This window comes from Chrysoperla carnea, chromosome 4 (assembly GCF_905475395.1).
Source record: "Chrysoperla carnea chromosome 4, inChrCarn1.1, whole genome shotgun sequence".
Lineage (NCBI taxonomy): Eukaryota > Metazoa > Arthropoda > Insecta > Neuroptera > Chrysopidae > Chrysoperla > Chrysoperla carnea.
Genome location: NC_058340.1, coordinates 57,063,347 through 57,084,138, shown reverse-complemented (window position 1 = coordinate 57,084,138; position 20,792 = coordinate 57,063,347). Strand labels below are relative to the sequence as shown.

At 28.7% G+C, this 20,792-nt stretch overlaps 1 protein-coding gene across 1 annotated transcript in view; it reads left to right on the top strand.

Annotated features, from left to right (window-relative positions):
• Nucleotides 1–20,792, top strand: part of LOC123298815 (hemicentin-1-like) — an 807,179-nt gene that overhangs the window by 556,895 nt on the left and 229,492 nt on the right. Inside the window, exon 2 of the mRNA XM_044880912.1 lies at nucleotides 11,503–11,783. Within this exon, the coding sequence (XP_044736847.1) occupies nucleotides 11,503–11,783 (281 nt within the window). The remainder of the gene's footprint in view (nucleotides 1–11,502; nucleotides 11,784–20,792) is intronic.

The following is a 20,792-nucleotide window of genomic DNA, read 5'->3' as shown; positions in this document are numbered from 1 at the left end:
TTATAGAGCATAAAGTATAGCTAATTCAATATTTGTTAACTTAGTAATAAAATATTCTTTATAAATTGAAATGACTTATATAAAATTTTGTATTGGTTTTTGAATTTTCTATGATAGTTAGAACTCAGAAATTGTAAATATTCAGTTCATATACACCTGTTAGACAAATATTTTTTACAAAACTTCCCAAATCAATGCAAGAAATCGCTTTTGCTTTAAGATTTTGACCGAAATATCAGAAACTATACATCTAATTATCAAATAAGCATTAATTTTTCTCACAAAAAGTTAAATAAAGAGTGAAATATAATTTATCAGCTTTTGATACACTCAATAAAAATACAGGACAATTACTTTATTTTTTTTTTTTAAACTAAACAATTGATTTTTAAGTATGGGATGTATTGTTTTTTCTTGAAAAATGCTCGAGAATCGAAAAATACATTTTTTTTTAAATAGACATGTCAGATTTATGGGCGCAAACATAATATTCGAACTCGGGCTGCTGGTTCGATGAAAAGTTCACTCTGTTTCAAAACGGCTAAGAAATAGAAGAAATCTTTAAAACAGAAAGTTTTCGAAAACTGCATAGTTTAGGAAAAATTTGACAGAGTCTTCTATGGAATTTGGACGCAAATAGGAAGTTTTTCGTATAAAAGTTGTTTGTTTTTTTATATAGATAATTTTTCGAATTTAAAGTTTTTCGCTAACTTCTTTCTAATAATTACATTTTTGCATTAAATTCTATCGAAACATGTTCAATTAAATGTTTCATTTTTATGAGGATCAAATTTTCTTATTAAAATGCTCTTCTATAACTTATTAGTTATAAAGAAACTTTAGCAATTTGATAGAACCTTAAAACTGAGAAAGAAATTTTTGTTTGAAAAATATTTCAAGTTTCAAGCGAATGTCAAGTTAACCAATGTATATATAAAAAAAATTACAATTTTTTAACATATCAACCGTAAAGTTTGACAAAATATGTATAAAATAACCAAAAACTAATAACTGTATAAAAAAGTGAAATAGTATTATATCCACAAATAATATTTTTATTTAAAACAAAAAGTCAAAAATATCGTTCACAAATAATAAAGAATACAAGAAATGTGTTTCAATAAAACAACGTAGATATATTCTGGGTTTATTCTACATCCTAAGTGTAACACAGGATGATTGTTTACTAAAACATTGCTTAGTTCAATAACTTTTATGGTGTTTGCCTCGGTACAATATTGTTAAAATAGAGTACTATATAAACAGCAATAGTACACATGCTTAGTATACATACATAGTCAATATACTTGTATTCTCGAATTAAAGTCCGTATTATAAAAACCTATCTTTTAAACTACTTATATACTCTTAATATAATTGTTCACTAATAAAATTAAATAACGTTGAGTTTCATTTGATTATATTTGAAGAATGAAACGGTCAATAATTTTGGTTTTTTTTAAACTCAGTTGTTTTTTTGAAAAAATCTTTTTTTTTTCTAAAATTAAAAACTTGTTAAAAAAACGTAAACTCTCCTATGCTTTTCATGTTAATTATCCGCGAAATCTAATTTAATTTATCTCGAGTTAGAGACGGGCAATCGAATTAAAATTTTGTATGGTAGTTTAATTATTATATTCTGAAATAAAAAAAAATTTTGAATTTTCTGTTGATTTGCCCTATGCAGGCAACAGTCTTAAGAAAATATTGAATGTTTCTGAGCTAATTCCAGTAATTCAATTCATGCCTGAAGGTGTGTACAATCTAAAAATTTTCGATTTCGCTTGAAAGGATGGATAAAAAGGATGAAAATTTTCTTAGTTAAGAAATTGCCCAATACAATATGAAGAATAGATTTATAAAATCGTAACTGTGTGGATCCACGATAGTTGTATTTTGTCATAAAGAAATTTTTTAGTGTGAGCGTATTCGACCTTATTTAAAATCTTCACCTTTTTATTAAATAATTTTAATTGTTAAATTTGTGTTCAACGAATCTGAAACTCTTATAATATTTTGGCATTATTCCAAATCACAATGAAACAAATGTATAGAATTTGCAAAGAGTTTTTTAAGGTAGAAAAGTAGTTTTGAGTGAGTAAATGTTGATCCACTTTTCTTTTATACGAATCAGTTAGTAAGCAGAATTTAGAAAATATTGAAAACTTGAGGGTTATTCAAAACTGTTAATATTTAAGGCTTTTTGATTTTAAAGCGCATGGTTAATTGTCTGACTGTGGGACTCAATTGATACAGTCTCGCACCAAGATACGTTTTTGCATCTCATTTTAGCAACGCCAGATGAACTGATTCTGTTCTGAAATTCTTATAGACGAAACTTGTCTATCAGGGGACCCGGAAAAATTTTAACTCAAGCCTCAAGTAATAAATTAATTAACAAGTATTGGATATGATAATGAAATGAATTTTACTTATAACAGATACAAATAGTATTTTATGAGTCTCTCATACAATTTTAATATCAAGGATAACTTAGAGCGCCTCAAGCCTTTACAAATGAATCCTCGTCATAAAAATGTATTTTCATCCGATTTACATTTACGTTATTTTCGCCCTATTGACTCGGTTGGTTAAGTCGTAACCAATTTCGTCCGCGGTATGCTTAGGGTAGCGGGTTCGATTCCCGCCTCCGAAACAAAATTAGTTAAATTAATAGTTGTGATGGGCTGGTGTAGTACATGGTATATGCATGGAGGAGGTGCACTCAGCCTCTGAAATTGAGGAGCTGATAAATGAAATTATCAGCAAAAAGGTGGTAAAACACATATATGGTATCACCATGGGCTCTATTGCCTAAGTGTGTCCAATATAACCTTACCTAACCTAATCTACTTATGTTATTGGTTTTCTTTTTAGCAAATTCTTTCATTTGAGAGTTCTTAAAAAATTATTATCCCACCATCTTGGTTGGTCCGCCTTTTGGATTGAGAATGGGATCTTAGCTTAGTCGACGTTGTTTGGACAGTTTAAAAATTGGAATTTTAAGGTGTCGAACGACGGTCACCCTTTTGTGTTTAATCCCACTCTAGATCTTCCCATCAATCCCATGAAGATGTATCCCAACTCTATATCTTTTATTATAAACATCTCGTCTCATTAAAAATGAGTGCTGATGAAAATAATTTCATCTATATACATATAAAGATGGAAGATAGAATATAGAAAAATGTTGGTATTCAAACACATTCCACTCCGATGAAACGACCACCTACCCTTATTACGCGTATATAATCTATGTAAGATAATACTACTGTAAGTCTATTTCTGTCCATTTTGTACAATCTTTTCGACCAATATAGCAGGTAGAACTTAATGAAAATGTTTTATCATTACAGACAATATTAAACGTGATTTTATTCAAGAAGCTTTAAGAATGCTCAATTTTATTCGTATTAATATTGAACAATGAATTTACACATTACGTGCTTAGTAAATCTCGATTTTATCAGAAAAAGAACCGAATTTTTGTCCGTGTAGATGAAACTTAAAAAAATGCAAAAATTATTATTCAAGAATTTATGTTAAATTTTGGGAAAAATTACTTTCCAATTGCAGGCTAAACATAGTCATTTGTGCTTTCTCTCTAGACCTATGTAGACTTGTGGACAAAATAAGGTTTGAAATGAACTTTTATAATAACCGATTATTTACCACTTATTTTCAAAAGTATTTAATTGAGGTATTTTCCTGTGCCTGGTGAATCGTTTAAGGTTGTTCTATTGCAGTATAAGCTCTTTTTGCAGTTGTATAGAAAGCTGCTGGCTTATAAACATGTGGAAACGTATGTATTGGAAATGATCAATTGCTCAATTCACTTCGTTATAAAAAAGTGTTATTCTTAGGGCAACATTTGTATTAAAATTAAATAGCCAATTAAATTTACTAATCATCAATTCTACAAAGGAATTTTTTTACTTTTGGCCAACCCCTCTTATTGTTAGGTGGCTTACTGTTATTAACTCAATGTTGGTATGATAAGCGAAGTCCACCAGTACCTTTGGACCGACCCTACTTGCTAAACAATTTTGCGTAAAGAAAGTAACATTTTGCTTAAAAATAAAATATTTAAAAAAAAGAAACCATAATATTGTATTATTAAACAATTAACATATTAGTCAAATCGATGAAAAAATTTATTCAAATGAAGTGCTATAATGATTCAATTCTTAATGGTTTGTCTTCAGCTGTGATCACGCAAAGGTTCATTTTAACGCTGTTTGTTTCAATGATTGCATCGAGCCAGGATTGTTCCAAGTTAACACAATGTCTAACTAAATTGAATTTTGGATAAATTACTTAGGATGTGCATATTAAAAGAACCGTATATAGTTCAAAATAGCCTTTTATATCTTAATTAGCCCCTAAAAGTGCAAAATCAAATCTCTTGTATAAACGTTAAAAAGAGTCGTGTGTTTTCTAATTCTTGCATCTCATGCTTGTACCTTATACTTACTAAGTTGTGTGATATATTAAATTGTTTGTTTAACTGAATCGTTTTGACCTTTAAATTAGAAACATCAAAAACATTTTTGAACTGAAAGAGCCCGCAGAATAAGTTGAGCCGTTTTTTAATGGTAATAAAAAAACTGGAAAACACTGAAAAAACAGAATCTGAAAAGTGGATAAAACACATCATTTATCTATGGAGATAATGATCGTTCCAGCATAAGCTGCAATACAGGTTTCGAAGAATTATCTATGAAGGCTAACAAGAACTTATTTTAAATGTTTCCCCCCCCTCTGGGAAGTTGGTAGTGTGGACTACAGGGGTTGCCCTCACACGACTTCTTTATCACATCAACTATATACTACGAATTTTTGAAGTTATAATCGACATGCCACAAATATTTGAAAACAGTTAAGTAATCACACTATAAATGATAGAAAATGAAATTTATTAAAAGCATTTATCTATAAATATATAGGAGACTTTCTATAGATATAGATAGTCACTCATCACGATATCTCTGGAACTATAAGACCTAGAGACTTGAAATTTGGCAGGAATATTCCTTTTGCCAAGTAGAGGTCAGCTAAGAACGGATTTTACGAAATTCCACCCACAAGGGGGGTTGCGGGGGTGTTCATGAATAAAAAATTCATATTTTTCAATTGTGGCTTTTAATAGTTCAAAACTTGGTCAGAATGTTTTAAATTACATTTAGAAATTTTTTTAACCTTCGCAGGGTAGAAAGGTGTAGCGAGAAAGTGGGAAGGAAATATCGAATATTTACAAATATACCTAAGTGGGGTATCAAATAAAAGAGCATGACGTGTACATTACAAAACTGTTATCCAACGCAAGGAAATGTGGAGGGAGGGGTGCAAGTGGGGATGTTGCCCAGCAAAGCGGGTAGTTCCCAGCTAGTTTTACATAAAATAAATAATAAAAAAACATGAAACGATCATATAAGTTATCCTAGTGTGAACAATGCCTTATATTTTATTTTATATATATTTTACAAATACACAAAAGCATAATTCACATAACACAAACCTAAAGCAATAAGTTTGGGTTGAAAACTACTTCAGAATACTTCATCAATATTTTATCAAGAACCGCCATCCATCCACCACCTCAACTAACTATACGTTGGTTAGAGGCATGTTGTGTAGAATAAAGTAGATAGTGAATGGAGAATGACGGACGAAACTCGACGAATACAAGAAAGAACATCAACTCTTCACCAACTTAATAAATAACCTTCATATTATCTTTTATCTTTGTTATATCATATGAAAATAATATCTTACTCAAAAAGGATGACGCATAATAACAAAAACACCAAGTATATATATTAAACTCTCCTATCATATTACTTATTTCTTATAATATTACACCACAACTAGGTCGGTTTTGATCAGGCTTTTCTATTTTCGAAGTTCCATGTGATTTTTTCAACCATCCAAGTAAAGTTAGAAGAAAAATTCACCAGTGAAATTTACACAATTTAAAAAATAACCGAGAAATTTTTCGGGCACGGAACAATTAACTCGCACTTGAAACATAGCTAAAAACACTCTCCATAAAGTTCAAACGAAAAAAAAAACCAAATCGGTTCATCCATTTAGGCGCTACCATGCCACAGATAGGAACACAGAAAGGCAGCCACACATAGCGGTCGAACCTATAACATTCCTTTTTTTTAGTTTGGGGATTAAAAATAAAGAAGCATTTGAAGGCGAATTTAGATGAAGGATGGCCAATGAAAAAGTTATTATTTTGCCGAATATCAATGAAGTCGCAAAAGTAATGGATTAAAAAGATATAGTAATTAAATCGTTTATAAAAATAATAAAAATGTTGCAAGATTGATCCTTACTGTCTGAATTGATCCATCGCTGAAAAAGATTGAATATTATGTGGAAATATTCATAAAATGAATTAAAAAGTAAACATGATGCAAGTTTTATTATATTCCTAATACTTTGATGAGACATTCTCCAGATTTTGACGTAAAGTACTACCTTATGGTAGATTATGGTAAGACGGAATATAATATATAATTTTCTCATTTTACTTTCCCACCTTTTAATAAAATTTCTCGTTATTGAGAGTTCGTCAAAGTGACATGTCCAAATTCTTATTACTGCCTGTCTATTATTACGTTTACATCTCTTAGGCTACAAGGAAGAAAAATATTTTGAAATACCACCTTCAAAAGTTTAGTTTCAAAAAACACGCGTTTTAAGTTTTAGAAAGAATTCCGGCAAAGTAACTCGGTTAATAACATTACTCACTTTTGATTAATCGGCGATCCTTGATTTACCATACTATTGGGCCTTCTTTTACTTCATATGGAATGTCTTGCAAAGTTATTTCTGTTGGGCTATTTCCCATTCTTAAAGCAGCCGAAGCTTACAGTACAGAATTATCAATTCGAAAATTCGCTGTACGTCCGAAAATAATTCGAATTTTGAAAAATTCGTTAAAGAACATATTCTTAAGGGTCTATCAAACCTTTGAAATACGCAAAGAAAAAAAAATCGATATCTACAAATTTCTAGACCAGAATACTGCCTTATACCTTATATTTTTTGTGGATTTATGGTTATTTTTTATACTTTTGATATGTAGAACCTTCATAAACAGGATAATCTGCTTCTGATGATAAGTTCTGTCTTAGAATCTATGCAGCAAACATCGTTGAGCTATCAAAAACCTTAAAACTATTATAATATACATTGAATGTAAAACTTATCAAGATTTCCATATCTGGCCTTACTCAATATAGTACGTATTTTATTTCAACTGATTTGCTTGGAACTACAAATCCATGAAATGAATGAAATATAATCCATAATGAAATATACTAAAAATAAATTCTCAGAAATCATTTAATATTATTTTCTATCGAGTTTTGAAGTAAAAACAAACCTTACAAATATAATCATCATAGTTTCATCTTTATTCACTTCAATTTAAGTTGTATCTATGTGAAAAAGAGACGTAAATTAAAAAAAAATATTTCATATTTTCATATGTAGTTTTTTTTCTTCCATATCCTACAACCAGTAAATTATGTTTGTAGTATAAATATGAAAATGAAAAATAACCTCAAAATCATAATTTTATTCTCAGAAAATTTGTAACAATTGACGGAATTATTTATATAGGTATGTATACCTAAAACAATCATAATTTAATCAAAAATGTGATACAGAAAATAATATCGAAATTTTGGTATGTAATAAAAATTGATACAATTTTCCCGGAGAAAATATACTGTCTTTAATTTATTATGCAATTTGTGAGCGTGCCTGGCACTAGAACCTCTCTAAAAATATTTACCTGAATGATATAGACTTGAGTTGTCCTAATTTAAAACAATACTGAACATAATGAATAACGGCAATTTATTTTCCAAAGAAATCAGATTGTCAAACAAAACAAAAAGCGAAACTGCAACTGAATACTGCAAAATATTTGAATATAAATAGAACTTGAAATTGCTTTTTAACCGACTTCAAACAAAAAGGAGGAGGTTATCAACTCGACTGTTTTTATTTATTTATTTTTTTTTAATGTTTGTTATCTCAGAACTTTCGACTGGGTGAAAACTGACTTCAAAAGAAAAACTTTTTCAAAACAAACTAAAATTCACTATAAAGCAAAAAAATAACGATAATATAATGTCGTTAAAATTATTGTTATTTTTTGAGTCGGTGTCAGCCAAGCTAATGTAGCAACCTGTTCTATCATAGTTGTTATAGTTGTTTCTTTGGCTGACATCGACTTCAAAAATAACAATAATTTTAACTAGTAATTATATTATCGTTTATTTTTTTACTTTTAAGTGCATATGAATTTATTTTGGAACAGTTTTTCTTTTGAAGGTGGTTTCCTTTTTGTTAAAAGTTAATTTTTTTTTTATTCAGCATTTTTTACCATTTTTCCCAATATTTTAAATAAGTTTTCGAACTTCTTATACAGATACTCGTAAAACAGTCGATAACACACCATAATGACAGCAAAATTTCAAATATAAAATTTTTTTCAAGCATTGTCATCCATAAAAGCTTAAATTTTGAATAGCATTTAAATATTTTACCATTATGATCGTTCGAATAGCCCATAATAGTTTCAAAATATAAAAATGAAAGTTGGATATAGAATTCTCTTAAAAATAAGAACACATTTTATAAATGGAAAACCACAAGTTCAATTCTTAGGTAGTTATCTATGTCACTTGTTTTCTCACCTACATTAAGCATATATAGTTTTTCTACAAGATGATCTGATTATGACAGTGCAATTTAACATGTCGTTGTTTAAGTGGTAGAATGCTAGCTGGGTGTCCTGGGTTCGTTTCCCGGACGAAGCAACAAATTGTTTTAATTGGTTTCTACGTATCAAATGCTGAAAACTTAAATATTTGGAAAAATAAATAGAACTTTGAGAGTATAAATTTATTAGCCGAATTCAATATATATTGAACTCGGCTAATAAGTAACAATACATAATTAATTATTTAGATAATTAAAAGTAATTTGATGCATTACCTTTTCCATTTGCATTACCCTTGCATCATCTTTTCATTTGAATACAAATAAATATATAATATATATAAAAAAATTGTGAAAATTGAATAGCCATAAAAAAAAGGTGGAAACGAAATGAATATGTAAAGAAGAGCATACTCGGACGTACGTAGTATTTCCTATCGCTCCCACCATATTTATAAAACCAAAATTTTACAAAGATCAGAATTTGCTATCCAACAAAAAAAAAAACATTGAAATTGCTTTTATCGATTTGTATTCAATTAACGGCATTAAAAATTATTTTATTTAATTAAACTTTCCTGCAAAATTTGTTATATTTGTTTGTTTAGTGTTGAGCTTGTTTTTTAAGGTACATTCAATTAACTTAAGAATGATTAATTTTAATAATAATAATAATAATAGATAATTTTAAGGGCATAGGTAATGGCTTTGCACAGTTTAGGGCATAAAAAAGTAACTAAGACCCATATCTACATACATTTTGAACTTGTTGCAAATAATTTACTTGGTTTGTACGAAATAATTCAGATTTAAAATTGTTTGTCATCCTTTCCAGCTCATTCCATAATCACACAAATGTATTTTAGGGAGTAAATAAAACATAGCATCTGATTGTTCCCACGTATATTAATGCATATACATACATAGAAGCACCCAAGCTATAATTCAACGAGAATAAAGATGGAGTTAATGTTGTGGAATTTGTCTTATTCCACTTATTATTATACCATACTCTAGTGAAATTGTGTTGGGAGTATGACATCAAAATGAAATGCACCACTGTATGTGTGTGTATGTGTGAATCACCTGTGTTTTCCGAACTACAACCTACAACTTTAGCAAGAGTATTTAAATCTTCCTCTTTATTCATAAGTTTTACTTCCAAATCGTTAAATTCATTTCGTTTAGAAAATGTCATCTTTAAATGTGAATGTATGTATCTTTACGGTATATTTGATGAAAGTTTATAATAATTATTATTATGTTTAATTTATAACGATAATTCCTTAAAAATTTGTAACTTTGTTGGTAATGTTCGTTCAACCAGTTCTTTTGATAATATTTTTGTTTATGATTTAAATTGCGAGCACGATGTTAACTTGGAAAGTTAATGTATTTTTAAGGGAAACAAAGCTATGCATTTTTAAGATGCATTTTCTTGCGATGTCATTTTTTTTTTTGCCTTTTATAGTTATTGAGGAATGAGAATGTGTGGTTCAAGTTTTTATGGTAATAAGCTTTTTTCTATGGTTGAACGATTTGAAATAACTTTTTCACATAGTTTCTTAAATTTCAAATAAGTGTTTACTGTTGTTGAACACTGAAGTAAGAAAGGGAGGTCTTAAGATTTTTGCGAAGTGAAGGTTGTTATGCGCAACGGTATTGACTTAAAAATTTTCCTTTGTGTTAAGTTTAGTTATAGATTTCAAAAAATATAAGAGATGGTATAAGATCAAACTTCACAAATCTGATTACCAAAGGGTGACATCTTTTTTATGAATTTTTATTGATTTATAAACACTACTATCATAGTTTGCCTACCGAAAAATACTCTCGGCTATTTTTATTTAACTTAATAGTAGCCATAATAATTTTACTTTTTGCTTCTAAAAAACGTTTGAATCTATGTTACATTAAAGTGTTGAGATAAATAGATAAAAGATTTTTTAAAATTGTAATTTCAAAAAAAATCGATAAAACCAATTTTAATGTTATCTTTATTTCGATAACAAATTTTTGTCCGTGTGAAACTTAAAAATCGATTTTACAAATATGGTGAGAGCTCAAGGAAATATCATAATATATACACAGTATAAATGTGCTTGACATATTAAATGTATTTCCACCATTTTTTTATGCATTTAGAAAATACTGGTTATTTTCTCGATTTATTATTATTGAATATATTTCTTTTTAATGCAACGCAAAATATAACTTGTTGTTTATTTAAGAGAAATAGCTATCAAGCTTTTTTTTAGCAAGAAGAGAATATTTTCGAGCTACTTCAACTCTGCTTCTTTTCTCACTATAAATATGTAACGAACGTTCTTTTGTTTATATTTCCTTCGCTAGTTAGATTATTTAAGCTCAAAACCTTTTAAGTTAACGTAAAGTTTTCTTTGTAGATGTTATATTCACAATGAGTAATGTTGCAATGGACAGAGTGTAGCATTTATTCTGCAAAAATAATTTTATGTAAAATTCGTAACACAAAAAAAGAACACAAAATGCATGCTAAATAACTTCCCAAACGGATGATGATATTTGAAATAAAAATACTACATAACAACTGCTGTGTAACAACTTTTGAGGTGTTCTGTATAATATATATAAACAATATAAGATAATAATATAAGGAACAATATAATGGCATTATACGAATAATGCTGTAACATCGAAAACCAACATTTCATCAATTTTTTTTTCTTTTCTTAAATACTTAATTAATTTTTTGTTTCGTTTTCTTAATTACAGTATCAGCTGTCAAAGGGAGTAGTACATCATCACATTCAGGAATGATATCATCAGTAGCATCTGGTAGCAGCAATATAGTGGGCGCTGTTAGTGGTGGATCTGAACAAGCAATTAATAATAATAATAAGCCATCAGCACGTTTTACAGACACTGTATTAAAATCATCTAATTTAATAACGGGTCGACCATATTTTGATGATGTTGGACCACGTAATGTAACAGCAATTGTAGGTCAATCAACGTTACTGAAATGTCGAGTTAAGCATGTTGGGAACCGCACGGTAAGTTTGTTTTTCATATTATATTTTGTATATGATATTTTATATTGATCGAAATTTATTATTTTGTCTTATTTGAAAAATTTTGTTGCATAAATAATTAACTTTGATAAAATTTGTGATTAACATAAAAGTAAATAAATTTATCTAAAATTATATAGGGTGTACTGTGAAATGCAATTATTTTCACAAGAAATATTATGAAAACTTGGAATTTTCCGAGACTTTTCTGTAAATCAAGTCCACTTCGCTTAGAAATAATTATACTGTACGCGTGTCTTTATGTGTAACTTCCGTAGTACAACTGTACAAATTTCTGCACTTTTGGAGGAATTTGATAAACTTGTGAAAATATTTCACGCAAAGGTTTTAAAATCCGGTTTCAAATATAGCTTCCAAATTTTTTATAATTTGATATATATAATATAATTTTGTCCCGATCTTGGTTGCAAGGAAACAGTTTTTAAGAAAGAAATAAGGTACAAATAAGGGTTGAAATTTAAATCAAAAATTGCCTTGGTGCTCGAACTAATTTAATAGAAACCTAAATATTTAAATTTAGCGCTACTTTTATTTATAAAAATATTTTGAAACATTAATTTAATAACCTATACTCTTGAATTTTATAACATTTGTAATGTCAAGTTCATTTCATTTTATAACAAGTGCAACCATTGAGACAAGATTATGTGCTGTATAATCATGCCAAATAGAATTTTCCAACCGACTGGTGTACAATATTAAATCCACCTATAGTTTAGTAGTTTTTTTAAAACATTTGTGTATTATTAATACACCAACAGTTTGTAAAAAATTGAAAGGAAAATTATAATATTTTAGGCAAAAAGCAACTCAAGCAATTGGCATTGAGTAAAAAAGTTACGCGTGAAGCCAGGAAGGGCTATAATATTTTCTCTTCGAACGATTTCATTGAGTCGTGGTTTTATTGGTTGATTTATGCCAAAAAAGTTAGTCATTATCTCGATATGCTACTAGAATAAGAAAAAACATGAATATAGAAGAAATTTGATTGGAAAATTATTATAAATAAATGAGAGGAAATCACACGTGCTTTTCCTTAATTTACGAACGAATTGAATCTTAAAACTTAACACTAAGAAACATTTCACTTGTTCTGCCTGCGTATATAAAGCAAGACTTGGCACCAAAAAATACGGCCTTTCTTTCATTTTTAACAAAATTCAAATGTAACAAGTGAAAAGAAACAATTGACTGAGTTAATTGTTGAAATACCATGCATAGTCAGTGTTGATTTCTTTATCACATAACACATACAAAAATGTATAGACAGTGTTGATGCGCAATCGTTTGTTTTTTTGAAGTCACGTAAATAACAAAAGATATTCACTTTTAAATAGACACACACACAACTGATATTCCTATATTATTAATACATACTATAAAATTTGCACCTAATTAACGCCCTCGTGGGTAAACAGTGATGTTTACAAAAAAATGTTTCAAATAAAAGTTGTTTATTTTTTTTATAAGGAACATTTTTTAAATTTAAACTTTTGTTCTATCTCTAACGGTTTACAAGATGGATCCTACGGACCCAAGACCCAATTGACCTATGACGCTCATTTACGAACTTGACCTCAGTTTTTACGTCCTGAATACGCTGTAAAAATTTCAGCTCGATATCTTTTTTCGTTTTTGAGTTATCGTGTCCACAGACGGACGGACGGACGGACAACCGGAAATGGACTAATTAGGTGATTTTATGAACAGCTATGACAAAATTTTTTTCCTAGCATCATTATTTTAAAGCGTTACAAACTTGGGACTAAACTTAATATACTACGTATATTTCATATATGCATGGTATAAAAAAACGTCTGCAGTAAACAAGAATAAACGCTGTGCAAATGTGGTACTTCTATTCCTTATTCGACAATATAAGATTTGTATGTTCAGAAAAAAATTATTTTTAAAAACTAGATGCTTTTATATTAAACATGTAAAGAAGTATTTCTATGATGCAGGTTTTTCGATTCGAAGTTTGTATACCTGTAATTATCTACTAAGACAACCAATATCATTATTGGATTTAAGTTAACACAATTTGAGTCATTTAACAAACAGGAAAAAAAAAGCTTTTGATGTTGGATATTATTCGATTAAAGTTTCAATCCATCATCTTAGTTAAATAAGATTCTTTTATCTCAGTATTACTCAGTTTCACTTCCTGTCGATATTGAAAAAACTCACTGTATACATATACCAATGTTTATAAAACCAAACCAAAGGTTTTCTTTTTATTGTAAGCTTTTTTGGAAAAGTCCAGCAATTAAAATAGATTACAGTTTTATCCTTGTTAAAACATTGCTGGTTTTAACATTTTCTAAGCCAGCATCATTTATTAAGGAGCCGTCCGACATATATAGACTCACATATAGGAAGCATATAGTAGGGTAATGTGTATTACCCCGGATATACTGTGTCTTGGATCGATTTATAATTTCTAAACAAATATTGTTGTCTATCACACAGCATAGGTATGAAAACAAGTTTACTTACTGTAACCCAAACCTCCGAGACAATACGTTTTCGGCTAATGTAATAAAATATTATTTCATTTTTTTGAAGTAAAAAAATAATATTTAAACTCTCTACAAAATCGTAGGCTAATGATGATATAAGTATACGTGAGTCCTATCGTTATAGAAGGTAGTGCATAAAAATCAAGAGTGCCGTACACTTAGCTTAGTTAGCTGACACTATGTTGTTGTGTACTTCATTAAAGAATCAATATCTAATCAAAACGACTCTTCGCCTAAAATCTTCGTGGAGAAGGATTTAAATAGGAAAGAGAAGTTTTCATTAATGAACCAAAGATTATTAACACAACGTAATATTGTATCTTAGACAGGATGGGAACGTATTGGAATAGAATCTTCGGCGGGAATAAAGTTGTACAGAAATCTCTGACTCGTCACTCCGAACGAAACCAAAGCACTTGAATATGCATTTTTCTTATTTATATAGTTTATTGATCACAGCTTAAAACAATATCGAAATGTATTGCAACAAATAGCACACTTCTTCTAATGGCCTTGTTCTTCCCGATCAATGGCTTCAAATATAAATTTTTACCGCTGGTATTACACTTTCCCCTACAATGTCCTTCTGTCTTAATTTAAATTTTATTATTATTTTTGGTATTATTTCCTAACATCATTACAAACAATTATTTTCTACATGGGTTCAAGAAATATGTGACCAATTATATTTCAGTTATTTATTCCTCTTCAGTATGTTTTTTTTGTTCGCTTTTTTTTTTTTTTTTATTTATTCCCTAAATGATTTATGGATTTTAATTAAGAACTTTATTATTATGTTTTTTTAATACTAGGTTTTATGTTTGAGTCGAAGGTCGGTTAATCATAACAATATTTATGTGTTTTTCATTATTTTTTTTTTTTTAAATTCTCTATGCTAGTAAGGTACTTTGTTTATAATTATCTTCGTTTTAATATGAAATTAAAATTGGTATTAACTAGTATTTAATTTATGAATTCCGGGGTGGTTAAAAAGTAATTGTAATACACAAACAGTAATAAATTATATTTGAAACTAGCTGTTACCCGCCCGCTTTGCTGGGCAACATCCCCACTTGCACCCCTCCCTCCACATTTCCTTGCGTTGGATAACAGTTTTGTAATGTACACGTCATGCTCTTTTATTTGATACCCCACTTAGGTATATTTGTAAATATTCGATATTTCCTTCCCACTTTCTCGCTACACCTTTCTACCCTCCGAAGGTTAAAAAAATTTCTAAATGTAATTTAAAACATTCTGACCAAGTTTTGAACTATTAAAAGCCATAATTGAAAAATATGAATTTTTTATTCATGAACACCCCCGCAACCCCCCTTGTGGGTGGAATTTCGCAAAATCCGTTCTTAGCTGACCTCTACTTGGCAAAAGGAATATTCCTCCCAAATTTCAAGTCTCTAGGTCTTATAGTTCCAGAGATATCGTGATGAGTGACTATCTATCTATCTATCTATCTATCTATCTATATCTATAGAAAGTCTCCTATATATTTATAGATTATAGATAAAATACATAATAAAATTCTTATTTTGGTGATATTCAAATTTTTTTAATCAGTAGTATTTTTAGAATTTTTCATTTTCATTTATCGTCCCTGATAGGGTACTGTATATTTTTGGTGATATTAATTTGAAAGTACTTTAACTATTATTGAAAAACTTTTGACATGATAATACCTTAGGTCTATATGTAGCTTAAATTATTAGTCTTTAATTTAGACTAATGCATTCATATTTTTAATCAAAGTGAAAGCACAGTTTTAAAGTTTTTTAATCTCGATTAAGAATAGGGCATACAAAAATTACCCACCAACACTTCCTTACAAAAAACTTCCCAGCAATGTGTAGTTTCTGCCTGACAGTAACACTAACAGTCAAGCATTTGCTGTTAGCTGACCAAAATATAAAATATCAACGGACTACAGCATCGTTGGACAATTGAACGAGGTACGAAGTTGCAAATAGACACTAAATTGTTTAAACAACTTTAATAAAATTAATCTGTTTCAAATAAATTTATTACTGATTATTATTCCAATAAATATATGAACGTTGAAGTTGAAAATACAGTGAAAATACTGTTAAAAAAAGGTTCTTAGTTATTTACTTCAACACACTTCATTTAGGCCAAGATTATTTACTTATTGCAAGAGCTTTTTAAAAATATTCGTTGTTTAAATCAAAAATTATGGTTGAAAAATGTCTTAAGATTAGTTTTTTATTTGGATATTTTAAAAATTGACCTAGTTAACAAGGATTACAATTAATTGTCAAGTAATCATTTTTAACGCTATTTCATTAAATTTATTATTTTCAGAATCGAAATATGCTCTGTCAAAGATAAAAAAATAATAAATTGGAGTGCATGCACGAAGAGATATGCTTTTTTACGTATATGGGTCTAAAGTGCTCTTTTGAATTTGAATTTTAGAAATGAAAAAATCTTATTATGAAAAGAAAATTATGTAATTTACAATTTTTGTTAGTAACAAAAATCAATATAGAGCATCAATAACTTTGCAGTAAGAGCATACAAATCTCAATGGTCACCCGTTCGATTTTCATTCCCCAATAACAAAATACATAATTTTTGTCTAGTGGCGGTTATTTATAAAATTTTCGAACTAACAATGTAATTTTGATTCACCTACTAATTGAATTCACTAAGTACGATCACATTTGAATCCACTTCATTCAATTTTTTTTATTTGTAATAATTACATTATATACTGTTTATAAAGCCCTCGAAAATAAATGCAAGTTAGTTAAAAATGTAGTTTCTTTTTAAATCTAAAATATACTTCATCAATTAACATACTAAAGGCAAATGCTACTTTGTTCCTTATTTTGAGAGAGTAATAAGTTGATGGAAAGAACATTAAAAAACAATTTTTTTAAGTACATCTCATCAAAAGTGTTTATTTTAGTCCTTTTAATTAGTTATTCATGCAGTTTTTGTTTAACCTTTTTACAAGTCATAAACATATATATTATATATGTTACCTACTTGTATATATTTTGCTCTTAGCTCTTAGTTTTAAGTGAAATACATTTATCTAAAGAATTAAAAAGTCAAATTTGTTCGTAATATTTAATTATTACCAGAAACTTTGCGTTTTACAACAATTCGTGGCACATGTATGCTGTTGTGAGTTCTACCCATAAAAATAAGTACAACTTTGGTAACTTTTCGATTTTAATGTTTTTTGAAGTCTTGGTTCTTAAGTAATATTTAAAATTTTTGCGAGAAACATATGTATGTAGTGAATGCTACCCATAAAAATGTGTAAAAATTTGGTAACTTTTCGATTTTGATGTCTTTTTGAAGTATTGGTATTTATGTAATATGCATTTAAAATTTTTGGATTCACTGATTACTGATATATTCCATGAATTTATGGGATAAAATGTTTTAATTAACCTCCTAAGTACAATAATTTTCACAAAATGAACATTACGCTTCAAACCCAGATTTTTTCTTAGGTCGTAGTCATCTTGACCCACAGTACAATTTTTTGTACTTATTTTTTAACTGATGATTTTTTATACCATGTATATATGAAATATACATAGTATTATAAGTTTAGTCACAAGTTTGTAACGCCTAAAAATATTGATGCTACAAAAAAAAAATTGGTATAGGTGTTCATAAAATCACCTAATTAATCCATTTCCGGTTGTCCGTCCGTCCGTCCGTCCGGCCGTCCGTCCGTCCGTCCGTCCGTCCGTCCGTCTGTGGTCACGATTACTCAAAAACGAAAAGAGATATCAAGCTGAAATTTTTACAGCGTGCTTAGGACGTAAAAAGTGAGGTCAAGTTCGTAAATGAGCAACATGGGTCAATTGGGTCATGGGTCCGTAGTACCCATCTTGTAAACCGTTAGAGATAGAATAAAAGTTTAAATGTAAAAAATGTTTCTTACAAAAAAATAAACAACTTTTGTTTGAAACATTTTTTTGTAAACATCACTGTTTACCCACGAGGGCGTTAATTAGGTACAAATTTTATAGTATGTATTAATATAGGAATATCAAAGTGAATATCTTTTGTTATTTACATGACGTCAAAAAAAAACAAACGATTGCGCATCAACACTTGCGCATTATATGAGAATATCAGTTAAATATGTCAGATATGTGTGTATGTGAAATGTGACAGAGTTATCAACACTGCCTATACATGGTATTTCAACAATTAACTCAGTCAATTGTTTGTTTTCACTTGTTTTTTCGGTTAGTCTATAATCTTTATGTTTTCAATGTTATCAACCCAGTAAACAGTGAAATATCAAAGTCAGATGTGATTTTCAACGAACCATGGAGCATTTATTTTATTTTTAAAATATAAACATCGATATCGCTGGGCCTTAAAGGATATATTTATTTTGTGCAAAAAAATGAACATTGGACATATATTACTACATTGCTCTTTAAACTCTGGGCCTAAGGAAGTGAAACTTTTTAGTAAGTAGTACAAATTTTTTTTGAGTATCAAAAAATAGGTAACTTAAACTTTAAAGAAATATAAGATTTTTGTTGAAAGATTAAAATTAAAACTTAAACAAGACAAATTCCATGCCAATCCTTGTACCGAGAATTATACATAATAAGTACGAATGAAAATATATAGCAAATATTAGAGGAAATAATTAAATGAAAATCAGTATAACATTAAAAAATATAAAGATCGAAATTTGACCTCATTCTTCTTAGTTTAAAACAAAAAAGTTGAATATAACAAACAAAAACAGGGTTTAAAGTATTCAATCATTTAAAAATTAAGAACGAAAGCAAATTTAAAAAAATTTTTAGTTTTGATATATCATTAATCACTTTTTTTTTAGTTAGCCTTATAAAGAAAAATTATAGTATTTGTTAAAAAATGTTATTTTTAACTTTTTATTTTTATCATTTATAGAATCGTGTTGAGAGTTTGATGTTCAGAAATCACATGACTGACCAGCAAAAATATTTACACTAAATATTGTTGCAATAAACAGATATTTTACAAAAAGTTTCGGGAATTTCATGGGAAAAAATTACAATGAAAATTACTATGATAATATCAGAACCTTTGACTAAGCTTATAAGAATGTCATCTTTATAATATTTTATTCCTAAACTTACCATGTATATCCATCGTAAAACTTATAAGGTAAACAGTAAATTTTTTGGAAGTTTACTATTTTACTATAAAATTTCACATAAATTGGTGTAAAATCTCGTAATTTTCCTATGAAATTAAAAATAAACCAACTGTATATAAAAACTACTTACACATAGCATATTAAAAGATAATGTATCAGTAAGAGGATTTATTTACCGGTGAGAGATAGAAGAAAACTTTAAATACAAAAGATTTAATCATACGAATACTTTTTATACCATTCATATATGTAATATGCAAAGTATATTAGTCCCAAGTTTGTAACGCTTAAAAATATTGATGCTACGTACAAAATTTTGGTATAGTTGTTCATAGAATCACTGAATTAGTCCATTTCCGGTTGTCCGTCCGTCCGTCCGTCCGTCCGTCTGTGGACACGATAACTCAAAAAAGAAAAAAGATATCGAGCTGAAAAATGAAACAGCGTACTCAGTACGTAAAATGTGAGGTCGAGTTCGTAAATGAGCATCATAGGTCAATTGGGTCTTGGGTCCCTAGGACCCATCTTGTAAAGCGTTAGAGATAGAGCAAAAGTTTAAACGTAAAAAATGTTTCTTATCAAAAAATAAACAACTTTTGTTTGAAACATTTTTTGGTAAACATCACTGTTTACCCGTGAGGGCGCCAATTAGGTGGAAATTTTATAGTACTATACTTGAATATCAGTTATGTATGTGTGACATGTATGTATGTGTTATGTGATAAAGAAATCAACACTGACTATGCATGGTATTTCAACAATTAACTCAGTCAATTATTTGTTTTCACTTGTTTGTTTGGAACATTTAAAAAAAGTTATGATTTGGATTAGCATTAATTGAATTCATGATTACATGCCTTGGAATCCTGAATCACTGTTTAGTCAGAGATAGGGTTATAACAATATAACAAGGTTTAGAGAGATAGGTTAGAGTGTCTGTTCTGCCTAATTTCAATAAGAAAATTGAAAAAAAAAAATCAACTTCCAAAAACGTCGTCAGTAAACTCATATCAAAAAGGGTATAAAATATTTGTTTCCAGAACCACATTTTACGAATTGAATCAACAGTATTTTATTTTGCTGAATAAAATGTAAATATTAAGGCCTTTATATTATGCTTGTATGTTCGTGTGAAACAAACAATATCAGTTGTATATAAAGTCTATATTTTGTTGACTTGATTGTTATAACTATAATCATTTCTATGTTAATTTTCACTAAACTATATGAACCAAGCAGTTATATGGTAGTACATTATTATACTATACTTATACTGAACAGTTT